General features: G+C 41.0%; 1 protein-coding gene across 2 annotated transcripts in view; it reads right to left on the bottom strand.

Moving 5' to 3' along the window:
- Nucleotides 1-24,516, bottom strand: part of tpst1 (tyrosylprotein sulfotransferase 1) — a 52,732-nt gene extending 28,216 nt beyond the window's left edge. For both annotated transcript variants that reach the window (XM_008299173.1, XM_008299174.1), the window contains exons 1-2: nt 24,314-24,516; nt 8,593-9,627 (exon numbers count right to left, since the gene is read on the bottom strand). In XM_008299173.1, coding sequence (XP_008297395.1) covers nt 8,593-9,449 — 857 coding nt within the window. In that variant the 5' untranslated portion in view covers nt 9,450-9,627; nt 24,314-24,516. The remainder of the gene's footprint in view (nt 1-8,592; nt 9,628-24,313) is intronic.
- Between the last annotated feature and the right edge of the window lie 200 nt (nt 24,517-24,716).

Genomic DNA, 24,716 nt, shown 5'->3' with positions numbered 1-24,716 from the left:
TTCTCACCAGCAGCATCAACACAGACTAAAGAAATTTAATCAAAGTTGGACCAGATTTATAGTGTATAATTTCCCTCTTTTGCCACACAAATACCCAGTGACCTGAATGATTGCATGCTGTAAATGAAAACGTTTTCTATACATGTACAAAATGACACTAAACTGCAACACAATTTTCAAAGTAATGCCACTATCAAAATAAAATGTCCATATAATGACATGTATTGATGGTTCCACTTTTCTGGGTTAAATTAGAAACATTCTACACAACAAAGACTTACGAAAACTAAACCCTCACATGAAAATGACTAAGTATTATTTAGGGCCATATTCCTGAGAAATTAGTTGCTTCAACTGGTTGATTATTATACCTTTGCTGATATAAAACGAACTGTTCAACACACTGACTTGATTGAGTGCCCAAGCTTTTGCACAGGCCACAATTGCCGTTTAATTCTCTGAGCCCAAGGCAGTTTCTTGTTCCCACATTTTTACATCTTTTATGTTCTGTGAGCTTATTCTTTACTGCAATATAAAGTCCTTTTCATCTCAAAGGAAACAGCACAACTATGGCTAAAAAAATGTCTTATGTGCAGCATGACATATTTATAAGATCATATATCAGTGAAACAAGCAAAATGCAAACGTCAAATTTCCTTGATCTTTTTTTCCATTTTTTTATCATATATATATATATATATATATATATATATATATATATACTTTTTTCAGTTTATTTTTGATGAATTTTTAATTGGCATTTAAATAAAGTGATTTTGATTAAATATTATGATTTAAACCTTAGTTTTGGTCAAGCTTTCCAATGGGAAGTTTAAACCCCGACCAGTCTGTCTGTTTTTACAGTGTCTGACTTACTTTTTTCTTAAAATTTTTCCAAGATTACATATTTTTCAAATGCACCATTGGGTTTTAGGGTTGAAGGTTAAGTTTATGAATTAAAAAGTAATAGTGGATTTAACTTTTAAGGAAAAGCTTGTTTTGTATCTATGCTCTTGCAGAGGTTGTGCTGTTTACTAATCCACTCTCCAGGGCTGAATGACAATACAGACATAATGCAATTTGACTTGAGATGTATTTTTTTAAAGTCAAGCTAGAGTTCCATATTTACTGTGTAACAGATTTAAAACGTGACAGAGCACATGAGACACCATCAGAGAAGTGAAGCCATACAAGGAGCCTGGCATAAATTAGTGGATATATGTGTGGATATTAAAAAAAGAAACTGGGTTTATGTTATGAACCATGTAGTATACATTCATCAATGGACAACCATAAACAGCCTCTGGAAGTTTCAATCTACTCACAGTCGATAAAACTGAATGCCAATTATCTAATTATCTAATAGTTGCATCTCGCATATCAAAATCTGTAGTTCACAAATTGCATTGTTTCAATATGTGATTTTGATTAGAGTTGAATTAATTAATTGTTCAACCCTACCAGTATACAGCCATGACTTTAACATCATGGTTAATTCATCTTATTTTAGCAATTACACAAGTAATTTTAAAAAGAATTCTGTTTTTTCTCCTTTTCCAATTTTCCACTTTTATATCACAATTTAAAATGAATTAATTAGCACTAATGACATGCGACTTTAATACCACTCTGGAAAAAAAAGGCATTTGTGGAGCAAGTCTAATGCCAAAGGCCAGATACAGACACTCAACAGCATGATACAATTAGGTAGACACTCACAGGTTTAAATATCCTGTTTGATTTAAGACTGATGGCAATCTTAAATCATTTGCACTGATACAGATGAACAAGTTACGCATGCCCACTTCTCTTCTCAGCTTTGAATGAGATGTGACAAAAAACCATTCCGTCTGTCACATGACCACTTCCCTTCAGGCTGATGCTCTTAATGGCCTCCAGCTTCTCAATTATTCATCGCTGGGCCTCCTTTACCCAAGGTGGTGTTCTGTATCACCCACGGCTGATAAGAGAGAATTGGATAGAGACATCAAGATTGCAAATAGGATGAAGAGTTAGGGAGGGAGGATGGAATGGCTCCCTGTTCTGGGATAAGTAATGGAGCAAGTCTCTGAGCTAGGCAGGGCCTCCACTAAATCAAGGCCAGGTAATTGATGTTAATGCTAAGGCAAGGTCCCGCTCTGGGGCCTGGCTGCCCACTGATTGAGATTTTCATGTAGATAGAGACCCGCTGTTGCACAGTGGTGGAGAGTGGTGGTGGTTGCAGTAGGCAAGAGGCTTTTTCTGCCAGGTGTCATGGGGGTTGACTTTAATGCACTGCGGGCAAAGTACTTGAGAGGAGGTGGGGCAAAAATGTTTATGATGGTAAAAGGTAGTTGCGTTGCCCTGAAGGCTACTTGTGGCTGGCCTCCTCTTCCAACAAATTGTATCAAACCCATTTAGGGAAAAGGTATGACGATGGACAAAAGCCTGTACCAACAGACAGGTACATTGTGTTCTGAACGAGTGCCTAATGGATACGGAGGGAAAACCTTTAAAACGGCATTACTACTGGTGTTTTTAATGTTATCATACACTCACAAAGTAGAGATGCCTCATTGTGCATAAGGTCTAGTTTAGCTACGTTTTGGTGTTAAAAATAGATAAATACATAGAGAAGAAAAATACAGAGATAAAATGAGTAGACTATGTGATTTTCTGTTTTTAATCTATATTAATTTTACACATAACAGATAGGGCTGCACGGTGGCTCAGTAGTTTGCACCACTGCCTCACAGCGAGAGGATCCTCGGTTCACGTTAGGAAGCCTGGGATCTTTCTGTGTGCATGTTTGCAGCGTGGGTTCTCTCCAGGTTCTCCGGCTTCCTCCCACAGTCCAAAAACATGCTCAATTATCCGTAGGTGTGAATGTGAGTGTGCTTGGTTGTCTGTCTCTCTGCGCAGCCCTGTGATAGACTGGCAACCTGCAATCCATAAGTGACCATCAGATGTAAAACATCAGTTTTGTGTCATCAGTGCTTGCAAACTGCTTTTGTGCAACCAGATGCTGCGTGTTTTTGTCTCTTTTTTCTTCATGATCATTGCCTGTTTGTTCATAAGTTAATAAACCACAGCAGTACAACACCTTGGTTCTTGTCTTTTGAAAAAAGTATTTTTTACTCAACGGAAATGGGTCTAATACAGAGCAGAAGTAATTGATTAGTAATCAACAAAAAATAAGCTGAACTATTTGTTAACCATTTTAGCTACATTTAAAATGAAACTGTCAAACATTTGCTGCGCCCTGCAGACGTGCTGCATATCTGTTTTATATCATTGTAAAGTCAATATATCCAGGTTTTAAACTGCAGTTTAGACAACACAAGCAATCTAAATACATCACCGTGGGCTCTGGGAAACTGTGATGGACATATTCACTATTTTCTGACAAAAAAAACATAATTACTCAAGGCCACCTCACTGGTTGGACAATCAGTCACACCATTAAAAATGGGGAGGTCACCTTCCTGTACCAGACTGATAAACTATAGTAGTCCATGAAATGGCCACAAAGATGGGATGATGCATTGTCACAGATTGTTGTACATCAGCTCTTGACGTAACATCTTTTCTGCTATAGATGATGATGACTTCTTGTTGACTGAGAATGACTCACAATGTCACTGAAATCCAATGTTTGGATGAATGAAACAAACTGGCAATTCAGTCTGACTAACAGCAACACAGAGCTGTGGCTTTGAATGTGATACGGAGGCCAGAGAATGTACAGGTTCTGTTCCAACTAAATATTACAAGTGCTTATTCCACTAATTTATACTCCCAAGATAATTGGAAAACAAATGTAGTATGTTCAGTTTGGTGGGTAGTGGGCACCCAACAGAAACTGACAACTGTGTAATTAAACTGATCACATGGTAAATCCCTTTTAACATAGAAATCACTGTTGTATCTGAATTAATCTTGGACCTCGCTGTGTCCTGTCCACTGTTGCAGGCACAGCTGGGGACAGTGTCTCCATGCTCATCTACAGGGCACTGGTTCAGGTCCCCATTCATTAATATTTAATGGGAATCAATTTGTGGAGGGGTGACATGTGCACTAAATGACCACAGATGCGCATCTGGATCCCAAAGAGCTCTTATCGCTCTCTTTCCCTCTGTGTATTCTGTGTGTCTGCTTTGCCATCATGTTTTTGTTCCATTTCAAGTCTTGTAGCATTCTGTAGTTGTGCTAACAAAAAGGTTAAACACTCAGTGCCTTGTTTTATTCAAACATGACCACTGAGGAGTCTGGACACAATTGATAGTAGAAGTGTTATGAGAGACAAGGGCATAGTGGCCTTTTGGAGAACCTCAAGGGTCCTTGCCATTGAGTCATATCAGTTCAGTGTTGTTGTAGCAAGGCTTCAGAGTCTCCATGGTAGCTGAGCTTAAACACAACACGCATGAAAGCATCTTAAGATGAGCTTTTGCGGTTTGGTTTAGAGCATTAAAATGAGGGTTTTAGTTAAGTTCATGTCTGACGAAATGTTGAAGATTAAACCCTCATCTAAAAGTCCTGACTGGGAGTAAAACAGTACAAATCAGATCTGAAACACCTTTTATACAAGATTGAAAACTACGCCATTGTGAGTATATAAAGAATATATGATATTTCTCTGAATGTACAGGGCTTTTAGTTTAAAGAGATTGCTTCATATTTTTCTGATGTCCTGAGGCTCCGAAGAGTATCATGGTATTTTTTTTAGAGATGACCTATTGTTTACACCGCTGGTCCAATCAATACTAATCATCTTCACGTCCCTCGCATAAAGAGATGAAGGATAACTGTGATGATACTCTGTCTACTGGTTGATAAACAGCAGAAGAGTGTGATTTGTGCTAATATAACCTCTGCAAAGTGATTTGATATTTGACTTAGATAAAAGTCTGCAAAACAAGCCAAATCAAACTACTAGTAACAAGCAAACACAAGACTGAACTGAAGTCGTAGCTAACACGCTTGTCTAAGCACTGCAGCATATCCCCAGGCAGCATAACATGATTTGCAACTGTTCAACACTGACTGCTCTCACACACTTCCCATGTACAAAACATTAAGGTATCTTTCTTATCACACCTATCGAGGTATGATCTGTAGAAGTTGTGTGATAAACATGGAGTCTGACTGTTTGAACATCGCGTGAGGGCTGAGTTGTGACAAGAAAGAAAACAGACTCAGATACTAAACTGATCTCAGAGTGATGAAATGGGATGAAATCATAAAAAAGAAAAGAGCCAAGCATGCTCAGTTGGACATACATGTCTTTAAACGCACCGTTTTCCTAGAATTGTAGTAATTAATTTGGCTCTACTTGCCATTCCTCATTCACTGGTTTCCATCTTTTCCCATGACCTCATCTACAACCATAAAAATGGAGCAGAGCAGCAACTTGACTGTTGTGTCAGGACATGCTTTGACACTTACACTGAAGAAATTTCTAAACGTGTCATAGCCTTGTTGCCTGGCTGCTGGTGTGATCAACAGGTATACGACTCTTGCCAGCCTCGTCTGCATATAGTGTGGGCTTCATAGTAAAGAAGCCACATGAAGTAGGTCCAAGCTCATGTGTCAGCAAACATCAGTGCTGCGGTAGAGACCTTGAGAGAAAATTCCACTGCTCTGACGTCATCGGAGAAGGACTGGGGGGGAAAAAAAGACATTCTTCTATTGGGATGAATTATTTATAATTATAGCTGTGTACTGGGGTCAGCTGCTGTCAAGCTGTCTGTTAAATATGTCCTTGATGCCTTTTTAAAGAAGCAGTTGGCTAAACTTGGGTATCCTGGTCATCCTCTACAAGACAGAAGGCAAACTATGTTCCATGAGATAAATCTTGACTTCCAACAAAAATAGCTGACCCTGTGATGAATGTTAAGATTTCCCCACTTATATTTTACATTAATACTTCCAATCAGTGAACTTACACAGATGCACAGATATTCAGATATTCAGTTCACTGTTATATAAAAAATCTGTGTCAACTCTCACAGAGATGCAACCAGGGAATTATGCTGTCAAAATAGTTGCCATTTCATTTTGTGATGATCAACTAATCCTTTAAATTACTAATCACAGTAGCTCTTCTGGCATTCAGCTCTTCCTAAAGCAAGCTACTGTGTGTTGTGTGTGCACAACCTGTCTCTTAGTACAACACAGAATATACCTTTCGGGGAGTATGAAATATGCTCTATGATACAATCCTTGGACCAATTGTTTTATAAACCAGTTTCATTCTTAGATAAATTATAAGAATTTTAATGTTTACACCATGGATGGCGAACACTGGTACTCTTGTGGAAAAAAAACTGACCCATGGCTGAGATTAATTGCTGCCCTCTGCTCTTTGTTATCATCTCTGCTACCTGTTTGTTCTTCAAATGATTTTTTTTTTTTTTAAATCATAGTCAAACAGATAAACACCATGGAATGTAAGAAGGAAAAGGCAGGGAACATGTAGTCAATCAGAAACTGTCAAATGGGGGAAAGAGAGAAAAAAAAGCTCTATCCTCATTTTTTACTGCAGGGCAAGTGGGATGAGTTCATGAGGAAGTGCAGTAAAGACAAGAGGCACTTAAAGGAGAAACTGTTCAATTGAGGCAAAGCTTTATAATCAAAAACATCTCAGTTTTCATATGCAGACAATAACAAAATGTGTCCCAAATGTCTCCAGATGATATGGAGTGTGTTCTGGTGCTACGTGGCAGGAAGACAGTGGCAGCAGAGGGGAAGAGGGGTGGGGGGTTGGGACAGACAGAGGCAAGGAGTAGGGTTGCACCCCTTCAGAGTTTCCTCAACAACTTCCAGAGGCAAACCTCCGAAATCAGTGAAACCAAAACAACCCTGCCACCAGGCATGGCCATTAGAATGACCTGCCTATACTACAGTAGTACAGGCATAAGCTCATATGTTTTAAGTCGCTAATGAGTAGGTTCCTTACTGTGAAGCAGCTGTAAGATGTTTAATTTCCAAGTGAAATATAATGATGGAAAGTCTGAAGGCTTTGCAAAAACATGGAAAGGATACATTTCAAGGTCAGAGGTTCATGCTTATTTTTAAGGTCTACAGGAACTGAGATTATATAGAAAGTGATACTTCACCATGACGTGACACAGTGCTTACCTGCATGTCACTTTTCTCGAGGTTAATAGACAGTCCACACTTTCCTTTCCCCTCCAGGCTAAGTAGGTAAAAACTAAGTTGACATGGGCATGCCCAAGCTCATTTCTTTTGCAGTGGGAATGTGATGTGTCTGACAGGCCTGGTTTACCATGTGGAGCTTGTGGGCCTGGCGGAAACCCCAACTTCTTAGAACACCAAATATTTATTTATCCACTATAACCCCTGCAATGAGTTTTTCATAGAGCTGCAGCTGTAGGAAGAATGAAGGGATGCCTTTGTAGACATTGTTGCTACATACAAAAAAAAAACCCACATTATGACAAAGACAGCAGACAGCTTCCAGGAAACTGCATGCCAAATGGCTTAAGTGTCCAAAATGTGAAGAAATCTCTGAGAAAAAACGAACTGAAAATGAATCATAGCATGACGCAGAGATGGACGATGATTCAGTGTGTCCTCACTGGTCGTAAACCATTTAGAGCACTGGAAGAAACTAAGTTGCCCCCATGCTTAGTTTCAGCATACAGACAAGAGGCCACTGACCCCTATTTTACAAATTAGTGTACTCAACCCTAATACAGCAAACAAGACCCAACAAGTAGACAATGTAGTCATTCCAGTTCGTGGGAACTGCGTAGAGAAAATCTATTCTTGGAAGGCATCACAAAGGTCTATGTTGTAGTTACTTTGAAAATTAGAGTTCTGTCTGGATGCAATGCCACGGACAAGTCTCGTCAGGACTTTAAAAATAAATAAATAAACAAAGGAATTAAGACCCACTGACAATAGTCAGAGTGATATTTAGCTCTCTTGTTACAATTACTATAACTGTAGCTGCAATTCAAATAAGTTCAACTGCAGTCGACAACATCTGTCTGGAGATTCTATTCTACCAACATAATCATGGACAACTCATCATCTTGTTGAACAGCTTATACACACCACAGTTTTCCCTGCCTGGACTTTTGCAACTCAGTGTTCACTTGATTCATTTGAATGATGCAGCAATTGCCCAATAACAGTTGATTCATCCCCTCTGAATTACGCTGGCTCCCCATTCAGTACAGAATTCAATTCAAAATGATTGTAAATACTTTTAAATCTCTTCAGGGTCTGGCTTCTCTCTACATCTCTGAATTTTATTATTCTTATTCTGCTCCTCGATCCCTCAGATCAGAGAATCAATGCTGATAAAGTCCCATAGTCCACACTTAAAACAAAGGGGGACAATGCTTCAAATGTATTGGCCCCCATCGCTATGGAACAAGCTCCCTCCCCTGTCAGAACAACTCAGTCAATGCCTCAGAACAAAAAGCTTTTAAAAACCCAACTGCACAGACGGGTATTTGTAGAACCCTTTTCTTATTGCTCTTATTAATGTTTCACTGTATTTACTAATGTTTTGTCTTTTTTATGTTTTATTGTCACTTTTTTAATATTTTCCCTGTTGTAGTTGGTGACGGCTTTACTTACTTGGAGAGAGACACTCCTCCAGCTTTCCCAATGAGCTCCTCGTGGTGGAGGACGGCATCATTCCAAGGAATGTCAAGAAATTTCAGCAGTGTCCTCATCCATTTCTCAGGATGGAGGACCAACTGTTCATAGTGCACAGGTAGACATTTGTCTGCTGCCTCCAGGCACTGAGTGTACATTGTCTCTATGGCCCGATTCCACTTGGTAAGGCAGTCCCGATAGCTGCCTAGGTCAAAGCCAGCAATGGTCACCTTCCGTGAGATCATGGAGTGCACTGAAGCTCGTCCATCTCGAATCATCAGCACAAACTTGGCACGGGGAAAGATCTTGGCCAGGTAAGAAAGCGACTTCAGTGCAAAAGGGTCCTTGTTGCAGAGGAAGTTAGCGGGCTCACCGTGTTTGACAATGATTTCCAGCAGGAAGGCCTGCATGGCAGCGTCCAGCACCTCATCTGTCACACCCGCCTCGTCCAGGCGCATCTTCTCCCGGCCCGAGCGGCTCCACATCTGCTTCATGGCCAAAATACGTGGGATGACACGGGTTTCTTCACCACAACGCACCTCTGGGTGGGCATCTAGCATAGCTCGCATTAGTGTGGTCCCACTGCGAGGAACCCCACCGATGAAGATGAGTGGCATGTCTTTGTTGTAAACAAAAGGTGTGCTGAGATTCTGGCCTGTCCGTAAGGTGGTTCGCATGCTGCCGCCCAGCGCTGAGAGAGGCAGGATTCCGCCTGGCTGGCTGCGCTCCTCAATGCGATGGTGGCACTCCATGGCATGGCGGCCCAGGTAGAAGACTGTGACCGAGCTGATGACCAGACAGGCCACCAGCAAGTTCTGTTTCAGCTTGCCAATCATGTTGTAGCCACAGTCAGGAAAGGACAATATCACCACAGGGGCAATTTAGGGGGAGGGATGGGAAAGAGGAATTGAAGGGTAATTAAGGTTCCCACCCTCTATGGTTGTTTGCTGGGAACCGGGCATGGATCAAGCTCCCTGGTGCACAGCAGGCGTCGGGTCCCCGGCTCCATGAGGCCTGGATTATGGCACAAAAACAAAAAACACAGTTAGGTCTGATTATACACCAGGGCAACATTAATCAAGCAAAGTTAGCAACAAAACCTAATCAAAAGTGCCATTTTGTGCTCCAGATGTAAAAATAACTCCTGTGACAGATGTCAGGCACCAAGACATTCACTGTCAGTACTGTATGCACATCAAAGCATCTCAGAGCAAATCTACAGAGAAGAAATTCATCAGGAAGACTGAACACCAAATTCTGTTTAGATGACAGGCCTTTTGATCTCAGGCCAACATTATTGTGCAACTTCACTGTGTAGAGAGCTTTGAATCACAAAGCTGAAACAAAACAGCTTCAAACACAATTATGACAATGAAGATTCAAGCAAAAAAAAGCAAATGAGCTCTGCCTCACAGTCCTTCTATGGAGAGTGAGTGCGAGAATTCAAAGCTCACTGGAAGATAAATGGCTAAGACATTGCACTGACAATGCAGAACAAATCTTTACATTAAAGAGATCTCTGTTTTTCATCTTGCTAGACATCACTCTGGCTTTTATTCTCTGATAGCACATGCATCATCTGTGACATTTAGCCTTCAGCATCTAATTTTGACATGAAGTAAGCACATAAACTCATTTTGTAGACAGGGCAATATGTAACACACACATACATGGCACATAAAAGCTACACACCACTGTGGGCAAGCTGACAGCTTTGCTTTTTGTTGGTAACTAGTAGCAGCATTCTAGCTAATCTGTTAAAGGGTTTTCTCTGTGCTGGCCCTGTGGCTCCAGTCACACCTCCTAAACAAATGTCCTGGCTGGGAGATGAGGATGTGAGGAACATGGGGAAGCTACAGCAGGTCAAAGCACAGTCAAAAAACTAGATTTTCATCAGAGGGGGTCCTTAAGGGATGATTACAAAACAATGCTCAAGTATAATGTAAAGAGTAAGGGGAATACTGTGTGAATATACAGTGACCAGGTTAAAGTCATGCGTGTAAATGTTTTGTTTTCAACTTTTACTCATCAACAACACAGCAAATGCAATATTGAGGTCACTTTGTCCTTTGGGTGGGTGGAATCCAAAATTTAGAGCTGCACTGGGGCCATTCTGTTTTTTTTTGCCCATTCTCTGGGTGCTCCAGTTTTCTCTTACCCCAAAGCGCATGCAGGGTAATATTAGGAGTATTCCATCCAGTGTGGTTGAGCCACAGAACTGGAGTGGCTGCACACTGCCCCTAAAAGCTCAACTGCTGTGTATGTGCAACAATAAAGTATAACTTTGCTTTTATGGGCAGGAGCTAAACGCTTTAAGCACACAGCTGGAGCAGGAGAAATCCAGTTATCTTGTTTTCTCGACTGTCTGTTTATACACATTCCACATCACATGAGTGTGATGGTTAACAGGCCCTGTCAGCATTGTTCTGCAGCAGTGCCACAGCAGGGACTCTGACATCACAATGTGACAGGCTGCTGTTCGTCACAGCAGAGCAATGAACCCAGTGCAGCCAACTCCCCTTCCGTGGTATCAGAGCTGTTTGGATGCATCTCTTTCTGGGCTGAACATCACCGAATGACGCAAGAAACAGTCATCTTCTCTGTTCTAATTCATTAAGTTTTCATTAGCAACTTTGTTCCTACCCACAAAATACACAGCCGTGTGGTGGCTTTTAATGTCTTGGAAGTATGTACGAGTTTAAAGATGCATAGAGATGTCAAGGTCTTCACAGCTATGTTTAGAAATGTTTTTTCTGTATTGAGAGGCACAGTTCATATTTGGCAAGCAACGTCTCCTGCTGACGGAGGCAGAAATCAACAATTTCCATCTGTGCCCAGCCCTGACAAAAACCACACACTAAGAAACACAAAACTTGAAGGCGGGATGATAAATGACAAGGAATAAGACATGAATGACTAAGTCTTAAAATATCTAAAGACTGCAGGTTTGGATGGGGATGTGACCACAGAAATTCAACAAAAGGATTTACTAAATATCACAAAGTTATTACATCTTTCATCATCGCTATTGTGGTTAGCCAATATGAGAATTCCAACTTATAAATGTTATTCAAGGGGGTTTCATATCCCAGCAACATGCCTGATGAATTAAATCGGTTACACCGACATTAGATATTGAACTTATTGTTGTGAAGAAAATGTTGATTGCACAATGTAACGGCTGTAGAATAACGTCATCCATGTTGAGACTGCTTCTCTATAAGCCTCACTTTCACTATGCAATTCTGTTTGCCACAAAGTACAAAATCTCAGAGAAAATGAAGTTTCAGTTAAATGTACAAATGGTGGAACAACTACAGTAACCGTGGAAACTCTATCCAGCGAAAGAGAAAAGCGCCGCTGTCCAAGGACACAAAGGCGGCTAAGAGAGAGAGAGTGATAGAAACCGAGGTAAACACGAGTGATGAGTTGAGGAAAACAGAAAGCCATATGGCCAACATCACTATCACTTTGAAACATGAAGGAGAAAAGTTAAAAAGATGTCTTTTTGCACTCTAAATTTGAAGATACCAAATTGTGGAAAACAATATTAGATATAAAAAATAAATATGTTAAACTGTATATCTGAGTAATCTGTGGAAACGTTTCCTTGAAATGAGACCTCACTGAACAAAGCCAGAGAAAGCCTCATTCATCCTCCAAAGCCAATATTTTCTTTACACTGAACGCAAATACCTCAGTCTGTGTTGCATTGATGAATCTCTTTTTGAAACTGTTTTCTCTCTTCAATCTTTTTATTAGAAATAAGCACTGCAGAAAACATCTGATAGAACTTCACTATATCCCTTATAGAACTTTTGGCTGGTGTCTGGTTAATGCGGTCTCTGTATGTTAAAGATCATTTGCAAAGGAACACTCTGTAATTCACTCTACAGCCACAAGTAGATTGTGCTTGATAGTCCAACAAGACCAACACAGCGGTCACTACCCTCTTGGGAAACGATCCAGCTGACCACATCTTGCCAATTTCAAAAAGAATCTCCTTGTGAAATGCTAATCATTTCAACCTTTTGTCTGAAGAGAGAGTCTAAAGCATAAAGCCTTAGCTGACAAAGAAAGCTGATTTTTGCCTTTGTGATACCTATTATCTCTGACCAGGGCTTTAGTTTTTGTCGAGCTGACTTATACACAAAAAGCCTGGCTATGTCAAACCTGCCTCATGGTACAGCACTCTGGTAAAACGTGCCATATTTACTTTAACATTTTCGAACAAAACATTAACCTGATAACCATTTCTGCCTGCCAATTTCCATTTTGGTCCAAAGCTGTATTTTAATGCTTTTACTGTCCAATATTGACAATGCTGCTTATGTCATCGTGAAAATACAGTTCACATATATTGTGTGCTGCACTGGAAACTATACAGCCAGGTTGGGGTGGACCAGGCCAGGCCAATGCATCACTCTACCATCTGTTTCCCCTCTGACACCATGTTGCCAACTTCTTCTCAGTGGGCTGCTCATGCCTAATGAGCCAAGTGGCTGTTGTTGCTTTTAAGCAAACATCCTCTACTGTTAACTTGTAGTTATACAAGTACGGAGCATTTCACAACAAAACATTACAGCTAATTCCTTGCGTTAGCCTCCCTGTGAGAAGGAGCTCATGCAAGACTAAGCTGCAGATAAAGGCTTCAAGTATCCCCTCTGTGCTGGGCCTGAGGAATGCAGAAAATACCGTAGAAAAGTTCTTACAGTGCGGCATGTGACATTGTGTATTTCTTTGCTTTCCTGTCATCGGTCTTTTCTTTCAGCCCACCCACAAATCTCACATCTCTGTGTCTTCTCCTTGGTGATTCAGTGTTACAGGGAGGGGCAAGTCACAAAGCACGTCAGGCTGCCAACACCTTTAGTCTATTAGTGGGAGTACAAAAGGGTCCTGCTGTTTCCCCAAGGCTGCCGCGACCGCACTTAAAGCGAAAGTCCTCCTACTGATTCATTTTTACAGTTAGATATGATCAATCACTCCAGGCAAGTCTCACTGAGATTTAACATCATGCTTTCAAGACGCCCTCACCAAAATAAGGAGCTACATAAAACGTATAGAAGAGACAGACGGGCAGCTGAAAAATGATGTAGTAATCTAAACTACTGATCACATTCAGTCAGAACAGAACAGTTTCACGTGAAGTGAAAAGAAGCAAGGCACTGAGAAATGGAGAGATGAGAGGTGAGAAGAAAAGGGGAGGGAAGCGAGTAACAATGGATGAGTCAGAGATGAGTGAGATAGTATTGTCACAGGCCCGTCAAGGCAAACAATGCAGAACTGCTCATACAATAGTCAACATTGTGCTTTACATAAAATGTAAGGAGAGTAAAGATGCATTGAAAGCAGTGATAACTTCTGAATTATTAGATCTACAGTAACTCAAATTTGTGTGTCTCTCACTTCCTCGCTGGATTTAAGGATTTATAGTGACTATCCCATTCATTTTATCAACAGCAAAATCAAACGCGCTACTGTGCAAAAAACCTAAGCGCCAAAAGTATGTTTTTAATTCTTAGTACCTGCCTCTTATTACACAGATTGCAGCAATCTTCCAGATTTCACAGACCAATATCCATGTTTTGGGTAATGATACAGCAAAAACTAAAGAAAACACCTTATTTCCTAATGATCTGTACCCCAAGCAGTTTCTGGGTGTTTTTTTTTTTTTTTTGCTCCTGTAACATTTTTTCTCACTGTGGGCAAATTTTGGGTCTTAGAAACAGCGGGAGACAAAACTAAAAAATCTCCTTTGTGCTGCTTGACAAAAAATACACACAACAGTATGATAAAAACGAAGAGTTTCGATGATCAGCTCAAGAACTGTCGCAAAGTCAAAAAGCTGTTAATTCCGGTTTATGCACGTTTTAAAAACAAATGGTGTAATGGTGTAAACACAAGTAAGTGCAACAGTTTTGCCTGATTAAACCTGTCTAGGATTGGTAGAAATCTGCTCATAAACAGGAACTATGCGATCAAGGAAAATGTAGGAAGACTAATCAGGTCAAGGCCTTTTTGCACATATCTATGCAAAAAAACAAAAAAAGCAGGACTGCCAAACATTACACTGGGTCTTAATTGTAAAGGACACTGCAAGAAGCTGTTTCATTTGGTCATTTTGTGTATTTTTGTCTTTAACATTTTGCACAGCATGACTGACAACCAGTCAAAACCAGGAAAGGGAAAAAAAAATGTGCTCAGAGGTGAAGTGCTTTGACAGACTGACTGATAAACTGCAGTTGAGATTCAGAGCAGTGTCATGTTACACCTCGCACCAGGGCTGAAATGTGTTTGTGTTAAATTAATTGAAGCTCTTCTCTCCTGTTACTGATATTTTATCCTCCTCGCAGGATTTTTTTTTCCATTGATCTGTTAGGGGAAGCAGTGGAGGCTGAGGTTATTCTCTATGGAGTAACGGTGAAACCAAACCACATCAAACACTTAATAACGAAGGTGGCTGCACCTCATGAAGGCCGGGTGTGAGAGGTCTGCGACAAAAGAAAAAGAAGAATGTAACAGCAGGCAACCAGGATTTCCTCTCACTTTTCTGTTGTTCCTGCTCTGACGTTAATTGCTTGATAAGAACAGCAGCCGGGTTAAAAGGTTTCTTCGATTAAATGTTCCAGTGATTAGTAGATGAGTGATCACTCCATGTAGCATAGGGCAGGGAAAATATCTGCTGGTGTGAGCAATCTCTCAAACACTGTCTGAAGCTGTTTGTTGAGTCTGTTACCTCATAAGGTTTTGACTAGGGATGTCCCCAATCAAGGTGTATTGTAAATGATCGGTACTGGCATTAACCTAAGTTCAATCCTCTGTTTATTAGTGGCAAGATGCAGATTCTGGGCAAAAAAAATCAGTCAATAATGGGCAGCATTATCAATCAATACTCACTTAATTGATAACACAATTAGCACAGTGGACATTTGTTTCATACTGATATCAGTATTCAAGTCAAGGACACGTGATATGGGCCACAAAGGTGCTCTGTTACATGTGCTACTAGAATATAGGAGCACTGTCTTAGTCGATCACCACTCGTCTTAAATACACAATCTCTGTGCGGAGACACTGAAGTGTTACAACAGTCTCTGTCATGGTGGCCTGTTGCTAGCAAATCGCCAAAATGCTCTTTGTTTGTCTACACGGAAAAGCCTATGGTCAGTGTGACTGCCTCCTCGGGTCACTGCCGTATTTACAAGTAAGTGCCCCCCTTGTGGTACAACCAGGGACTACAGTTGCTGACAATGCATGTAGAGAATTTCACTGTCTTTTGGTGCTTGCAGAGCCACCATACACCCTACCCTCTCGAAACTACACTTCAGGAAGTGCACTGCCACAGTTCATATAAAAAAAAACTTACTATCCATCATTGAAAACTCAAAACAAGTAAGTTGCCACACACAGCCATTGGCAGGGAGTCAGCCATCATGGTAGCAGCAGACACAGTAGAGCTTCTTGTATTTTGGTCCAGGGAGCCCATCAAAACTAACTTACAAGCTGGCAATTCATTTATCCAAATACTCCATTCAAAATCATTAAAGTAATCTTGTCCAACAAACTTCTCTCCGTTCTTTCTGGATAAATAAATTGCGTTCCCTATGACACAGAAAATTAACCAGTGTGAATAATGAAAAGGTCAGGCCTTTTAACAATGACATTTAATCCTGTTCAACTGTGACATGTTCCAATCTTGTCAAATCTGGTGCGCAGGTGTAGCTGCAATCTTCTTTTTTTTAAAACCACATCCTGTAGTGTAGACATACAAATGGTGAGCTACCACACAAAGGACCTACACATCAGCATCACTACGTCTGGTCTTCTCCTTGCCCAAAGCTGACAAGGATCAGACTAAAGTGCAGTTGAAAGATTCCATGTAGTTCTGCATGAAAATAGACCATACTGGATTGCACTGCTTGTGTGTAATTCACATCAATGACACTGTGTCCTTCTGTACAGAATGACCACAATTCACCTGGAAAATCAAAGAGATTGGTGTCTCAGTGCAGTTGTTTTATCTCAAATGACACTATTTTCATCGGCCAAACTGAACACAACAAGAAGGAAAGAATGGCAATTATTTTTTGCTTCCTAAAAATCTGCATCAGTCAGAAACTGTGGTATCTGTGGGACTCTTGAATATCACAAAAAATTAAAAGTGCTTCAAATCCAAAACTACATACAACATACAACACTATTGTGCATATTTACAAGCCCACTTACATGTTACAGAGAGACAGAAGTCATCACTGTGGCCATGTTTGTGCAGCTCTGGTCTCAAACTGTCATCCTCTCACTGAAAAACATTCCATCCTTTAGTTTCCAAATCAAATCTGTGATCTGGCACATTCCTGAACTTCCACACAACTCCAGGATCAGTCAGCAGGACCATAGCCTGTCCATGACCTCTGGCCCTCCAGCTCTGTCATAAATCAGATCTTATGAACAAACCCAATCTAGCCCAAGCTAGATTGGCGACAGGTAGACAAAGTGTCTCTCTTCAGGCAAGACAGTCTCATTCTAGCTGGAGTAAAGTCATGACGGAGTGTGTGAAAACTAATTCAGCAGCGTTTCTAATTCTAAATACGTGGCTACTGTACCCCTGCATCCAGGCATTATCTCCGGGGATTACAGTGCAAATAAACTGGGAATGAGGGCAAACACAGTCATCATCCTCCCCCATTATTTGTACAAACCTTGAGTCAACCTTGGGTTCCTGGGGGGATTTAATTTGCTTACGCACCTGTCACACTGTTTATGACCTGCAGGGACCTTTTTTTTTTTGCGTGTTCAGAATGGATGGTGTACAATTAAAGATGAGGCAATCTGACATTTCTTGAGACAGGAAAAACCCACCCCCTAGGCAAAACTCATCTCCTTTAATGTTTGTTTAATCACTGGGCCTGTAGCAACGGAAAAATATTTGTCCTGAGTTATATTATATTCGTAGTCAGCCTAAATGTTTGCACCAAATTAATGAGGTGAGTTGAATATAATGTTATGCCTGAATCCTATTTTCCACATTAAAGATCACACACACACACACCCATAAAGTCACAAAGGAATGAAGAATAACAAAGGGAGTGGTTGCTTTACTGTGATTTCCTAACAGTATTAGCCTACCTTGTTCAGACCCATACAGGACATTAAGCAAACCGACCTGCTCTAACTTCTGAGGACAGCATTTGTTTTAACAGGCTGCAAAAAAACCCCTTCAAAATCTGACAAATTCTCTTATATTGTACTGTAATATCTTATTAAACACAGTTTCATTGTAAAAGAGTAAATAGCAGTGGGATTTTTGTGCATAACTGTAAGATCAGCATGTTAAAAAAAAAAAACAATACTTAGAATTGGTTCAAGTTTTGCTTCTGACAAGAGCCTTTTAGACAGATCAAGATGATGATACACTAGCAGCTCTGGGGTAACTGTTTCAGGAGAGCAGCTGCTTCCATTAGCTTTTGTTAAGAGGTACACAAACTTACTGAATGTAGACGATAAAACTATAGATCGAGCTTGTAAAAAACCAAAAGATGTATGGGAACTTTAGTTGGTACAGTTGAAGAAAAAAAAATATGCTGCCATTGTTAAGTCAAGTCACTCAAGTTTTGCTAACAATACTTGATGCTCATTTAACTAAACACAAGCATGCCTCATGGAAAATGTCATGGGTACTTGAACCAAAACAGAATACAGATGGCAGCTAGCAGCTTGCACTGTTGTTGCATATACAGTGAAAATCACACTGAAAGGTCCCAAAGGAAGAAAACGTTATGACCACTCAGGAATAACTGTAGTTTTAAACATTGATCGGCTGTACAATCATGTAGGAGAACTCAATAGAATATGCAAAAATTAGGATCAATGTTTGTGATAACAGCAAGAGATAATTTGGGCTTTTTCATCCAAAATGTTGTCGTGCTAATTTGTGTACTTGTGCGTACTTGTTGGGTGCTGTCTATTCGGTATATGTATGTTTTTTCAATTTTATTGCCCACAATGGTCCACATCTTAAAACGTTGATGTTTTCGGGACAATGTTACGAGGTAAGTTGTGATTACGTCTTAACTTAGCCTCTAGCTCAGGGGTGTCCAATCCTGGTCCTCGAGGGCCACAATCCTGCATGTTTTAGATGTTTCCCTCTTCCAACACACCTGATTCAGATGATCAGGATCGTTATCAGGCTTCTGCAGAGGTTGATGATGAGCTGATCGACTGAATCAAGAGGGAAACATCTAAAACTTACAGGACAGTGGCCCTCGAGGACCCGGATTGGACACCCCTGCTCTAGCTGTTAGCGTAGTCTTAGCCACTGTGAAAGTAGCTAATGTCCAGATTGGTGCCGATGGCTGTGCTTCTTGTTCAGTTTTTGTAGATTGTGTCCCTGCTAGCGAGAGGTGTCTGTCAGTTAGAAGAGATGTTGATGTTACTCTTACTTTAGAAAGATGTTGTAGTATTCAGGCTAAGAAGCACAGTAAACCTCTTAGCAGTAGCTGTAGCCCAGCGCCGTCGGCAAAATAAGTTCCACATTGTTAACACCTACAAATACAGTCATAGGACACTTCTGTACCAGAGCCTAAGTAGTGCATTGATGTTTTTTTTTTCTTGTGATAATCCGTCAACAAAAATAACACTACTTATAATCGTAAAAATGCCAAATATTGTCCCCAATAATTTGTCGGGCCGATAATCATACGAGTCCTAGTTTCATGTAACTGTAGGTCCCAGGAGGCCTGAAAATCAAACAACTTCACGGGTTGACTTACTTCCTGTCAAGATACAATTTTGAAACAGAACACTGGAGCTGGTTTATGTGGATATTAAGAAGCATGGTCCAGGCTTGAGAAAAATCAGCGTGGGAATGCTTTAATCCAGTGATTACCTTGATCTTGTTATTCAGGTTTCCCACCTACTGTGGATTTGTTTGTGGTGGTTTTCCCTGTGCCAGAAATAAGGATCTAAACAACAAAGAATTCACAAACTAGCTGATGATTTTACACATGCTCTCAATGGCCACTTTGTTAGATACACCAGTGGAATCTAAAGCAATTCAGTGTTAAAGCTCTGCCATTAACTTTACTTTCACAAAGCTTCTACATATTCAGTTTTTGTTGACATTCACATGTGTAGATGGTTGTATGTCAGACAATTCTTGTTTCTGGAAATACTTATTTGGTATAAGCACAGGACAGCATCTGGGAAGAGTGTGTAGGAGGCAGGACATGACGCAAAAAGTACACTGCAGCCATTTAGCCTGTTTGTAATTTGATCATAAACAACCAGGTTCTAGCCATTCCTTTGATATGACTGATGATTTCGCTGTCGGCCCTGGCCAACAGAAGTTCCCAAATACCACCGCTGCGAACTCTCTGGACAATGTCCTGCTGTATTCACACATGGGCTTAATCAGACAATACACACATTCTGTACTAGGGAACTAGCAGGGGAAAGTTTGTTTAATATCCGGTCCAACTGATTCTGATTTTTGCATTCTTACGTACAGCTCCTCTGGGTGATGTCTAGACAACTTCAGGGCTGCAGTGCATGTGTGGAAACAGCTACACTGTAACCAGCACAGATGCTTCCACACAGGACGTATGAGCTTTCTGAATAGTTTGATGAAACGGATGAATGAATGAAACATATGCTGTCAGATCAGATCTCAACCCGACTGAACACGATGGAGGAATGCATCTGACAGCGCTCTCTGCCACCATCATCAAAACACCAAATGAGAGAATTTCTTTTGGACGAATGCTGCTCAGTGCTCCAGAATAATTCCACACACTTGCAAAATCTTTGACAAGAAGCACTGAAGCCTATCTAACATTACTAACATTTATTTTCAATGTGGGGTTTCCATACATTTATTAACCATGTGTATACCAAAACTGATTGTAGATTCCAGTGAATGTGATGGCTCAAGAGATTGAAGCATGTATTCATGATTTCATTTTGACATTTAATATTAAAGATGTGCACAGTGCAACCACACAACCTTAGCAAAACCATCCAGCTTCCTCCATTGTGAACCTGTGTCTTACAGTTCACACAGGAAGCATTCACACCTCATACCACAGCCGTTCTGCTTGCATGCAGCTGAATATGCTGCTGCCTCTGTGCATTTTACAACAGTCAATATCAATATCCTCTGTTAAGGCAATGCAACACCCAGGTAAATCAACTTTACCTTTATGCAGCTGACAACATTGCAGATGTAAACTCACTACCACAATGCAGGGGTTATAAACAACAATAGACAAATCACCAATCAGTAAAGTGACTGGCTGAGGAGTAAATCTCCCAGTGACTAGACAGTAGTGTGTGCATTGGATATATGTGTGTATGTGTGTGTGTGTGTGTGCGTGTTTGAAATGAGGCTGTGCAATGAGTGGGAAGCTCATGCCACTAGTATGAATACAATTTGTAAAGCAGCAAGACACAATCTGGGCTGTCAGAGTCGTCAGTGTAGGAGGGTTGCTCTGGAGACTGTTTTGATTCGGAGTCTTCCAGGACCACACTAATGTTTTGTATGTTTTTAGCCTACAGCCTTAACAACAAATCCTACAAACTTCACTGCTGATTATTTTTAAATCATGCTGAATTGTGCTTTCCAGGCATACAAGCAAGTGGAGATCTCTGTTCATTTCCTCGCACCGTGACAAACAGTTTTCTGGGACATGAAACTTGCTTGAGCCTGGCAATGCATCACAGCAAACATCATCTGTTTGTGCCGCTGTCAAATATGTTACTGTTGAGTGGTAATGCAGATGTAAGTACAGAGTGTTTTATAAGATTAGAACTCCATCACCACTGAACAAAAACGTACAGAAAACATTAGCAGATATGATGCTGTATTCACTCTAAGAGAGTGCCTAAATCAAGCCGGTCTCGAGTCAGTAATAAATGCAAACCAGCGGCTGCGTGGAAGGCAGGGAACACATATTCATAACATATAATGCTGTGTAACACTGTGGACAGTGGTCAGCAGCTTGACTGTTAAAACTCAGCTTATGGTGGTACAAAGAAAACGAGTCATTTCTGAGAACACTACTGAGCTCCTACACTGCACGTCTGTTATAATTACAACCTAATTTGACTGCCTTGTGTAATGGACAATACAGTGTGTATTACAGGTGTCACCTTTCAGTTGTGTTTCAGTTGTAAAATACAACTAATTCTTATGTTAGGTTGGTTGGAACCAGAGAATGTTTGGCATTTTTACTTTAAAAAGGGCATGAATTAGTTAAATGTCAAAATAGCTGATCATTTTCTGCCAATTTACCAATCGATTAATCATTTCAGTACAGCACCAGAGTGTGAGACACCAAACGAAATCAGACATGCCACGTTTTACATTTCTATGATATGTTTCAACACATTTCATCATGTTGTCAGTGCTTCTCCCTTACAGGAAATTAGCCGGCTGAACATTAGCGGTGAAACTACTGATCTCCTTAATTATTGCATTAACAGGAAATGAAATGATGAGAAAATGTTTGATCCATTAACCTTTCATTTTATTTTTAAAGTAGTGACAACCATTTGCTATTTAGAGTCACACAAAAACCTTGCTACGTTTCTGGTCATTATTAATTGAATACATTTGGATCTAAAACAGAACCAGACACATCAAACTTTGGGTTGCTCGCTTGCAGTCACATTCCATCTACACTGACCCACAATAAAAGGTCCATTCTTTGACCAGGTCACCAGGGAAACCTGACCAATGTGTGGGTGGTCAGCAGACTTGCCAACTCTGAGCTCAACTGTGACTGAACACTTCTCATCGACGGCTGTGTTTTCTGTTTCCCATTAATGTGATTGTAATTGTCCCTCTACAGTGTTACAAAACATGTATGACTACAAATCAAGACCGGCAAAAAAAGGGAAATAAAATCATAAGTTGCAAGCTTTGTTCGCTGCAGACAAAAACACAGACAGGCTGTCATTAACCACAACCCGTCAACAAACTGTGACCTGTCAATCAAAGGTTTCACACTGAGAACAAGCAGTGAAGGAGATCTAGTGACATTTCTGGCTACATTTCTGGAGAGGCTTGATGAATGTGGACCCCTACATCAGTAAGACCTTGAGCAGCAGGCACTCTTTGGAGGAACTTCATAAATATGGACCCTGCTCTGCAGTTTGAAACCCTGGCTGTGCTCAGTGGTCAGACAGCTGCTTGACTGAATGTAATAATTGTGATGCGGCAGTGGGTGTTCTTTTCAGACACGGAAATGAGAGTATAAGTGAGCTGGAGTCCAACTGATCCAGCTCTGCAGCTGTGGAAGCCGACCCACTAAGAGCGGCCAGCACTGAGAAATACTCTGAATTCAACTGGACGCCAGTGTTCAGCCCCCCCTTCCCGGACCACCTGCACACAGCAGATGTGCCCCTGGCTACTAAGACACTGGTACACTACGCCCTTTTATGGCCACTGGAAACAGTTTTTTCAGCCTTCTAGGACTGCTACAGAGTCATTTTCGATGATATGTTCTTTTCTAAGCCTGCAGACTGCAAGTGTATCTATTTGTTTTAACCATTGAACCCTTTTTTCTGATGCATGGCAGATACTTCCTAATTTCATTGCTCGACCTATATGTGCAATAAGCACTGAAGGGAAACATAAATTGTCAAAGGTAATAAACATTTCTGCCAGTAATCTGGGTGGTAGCAAACAACAACACTGTGTGAGCATGACGAAAAAGCAAAGTGTCCAGTTTTTGCACTTAATTTGAGACCTCTGCTCCATAACAGGGTAAAATGCATCAAGCAAAGAAGTGTGTTTTCCCATATTTGTGGAGTTATAACAAGTCACCGAGATAACTACATCTTAATATAAGTCGCAGGCTACTTTGCATGAGCATGACCAATATGATTACCTCAGGCAGGATCATCTTTTCCAACCTTGGCTGCACTCACAGGCCAAAACACTCACATGTAACCCCGGCACATTCCATTATCTATTCATTTTATAGGTAACCTCAAAACCAAACTGTGAAAATCCTGCAGTTAAATGATGGTTGCCAGCAAAGGAGAACAGTTCACACAATGTTAGGGTTCGTTCATGTTATGGTCTTCTGGTTAGTTCACATCCAGACCGCTAGAAACATACAGCAAGTGTGAACTTCAGATTTTGGGCTCGTTACCGCATCCAGCTCTTTCTGTTTACAACAGTAATTAAAGCACCAAGGGACATGCTTTAAGTTGAATTTAACTGGAATACGTACAGACTGGTGACCCAACCGCATAACGAGTGGCTTAAGATTCGTAAAATGTCTTCGGTGCTCTTCAAGGTGTGTAACAGATCTACGTTTGTCGCTAACCGGGCAGATCCGTGATACAGTTCCGTGTCAGTCTCCCCGGAGGGCGGCACGTAACGGGCTTCTGTCAACACACCGCCCGGCTACATGTATTTATTGGACACGAGCTGAATTTGTATGTGATTGTATCAGCCAGGGTCATTTTTTTTTCTCCAGCGCTGATAGCTAACATACCAAACACCAGCAATTATGTAACCTCAATTTAACAGGAGGAGTAGTTGTGTTACAGCCAACAAAACGACGTATAGCGCTTATTAAAAACCCCAACGGTCAAAAAAATGTGAGTTTAATTGTCGCAGTTCCTGAGCTGAAGGGAAGGACAGGAGACAGAGGGACATTACAACAACACCACAGCGCCAAAAAAAACCTACCTAATGCTGCGGAGACGGCGCAGGAGACCCGGGTTAGGCGGTCAGAAAACCTCCACCGAATCCAAAGCCTGTGTCCGGGCAGTCCTGCCGTCCTCTGGAAGTCACTTTCCGGGCATTTTCTGTGCACACAGACCGTGTGAGCTGCACGGCTGACAGGCTTGTTGCGCTGGTGGTAGACTGGGGGCGAGCTTCACCAACCAGCCTGCTACAACTGGGGTGCTCGACTGGTGTTGAAAGCAGAGCGGTGATTGGCCGAGACCTCGGAGAGGGTTGTGTGTCAAAGCCGCTGATTGGTCCACACTGTACAGGGCGGAACTACAGTAGATTTAAAAACACAGTACAGTGAAAGCGACCATCATTCCTGCTTCACCAAGTAGTCAGTGATCAAATTCCTCCAATAGAT

This window comes from Stegastes partitus, unplaced genomic scaffold (assembly GCF_000690725.1).
Source record: "Stegastes partitus isolate 25-593 unplaced genomic scaffold, Stegastes_partitus-1.0.2 Scaffold1385, whole genome shotgun sequence".
Taxonomy (NCBI): domain Eukaryota; kingdom Metazoa; phylum Chordata; class Actinopteri; family Pomacentridae; genus Stegastes; species Stegastes partitus.
This window is presented reverse-complemented; position numbering and strand designations above follow the sequence as displayed.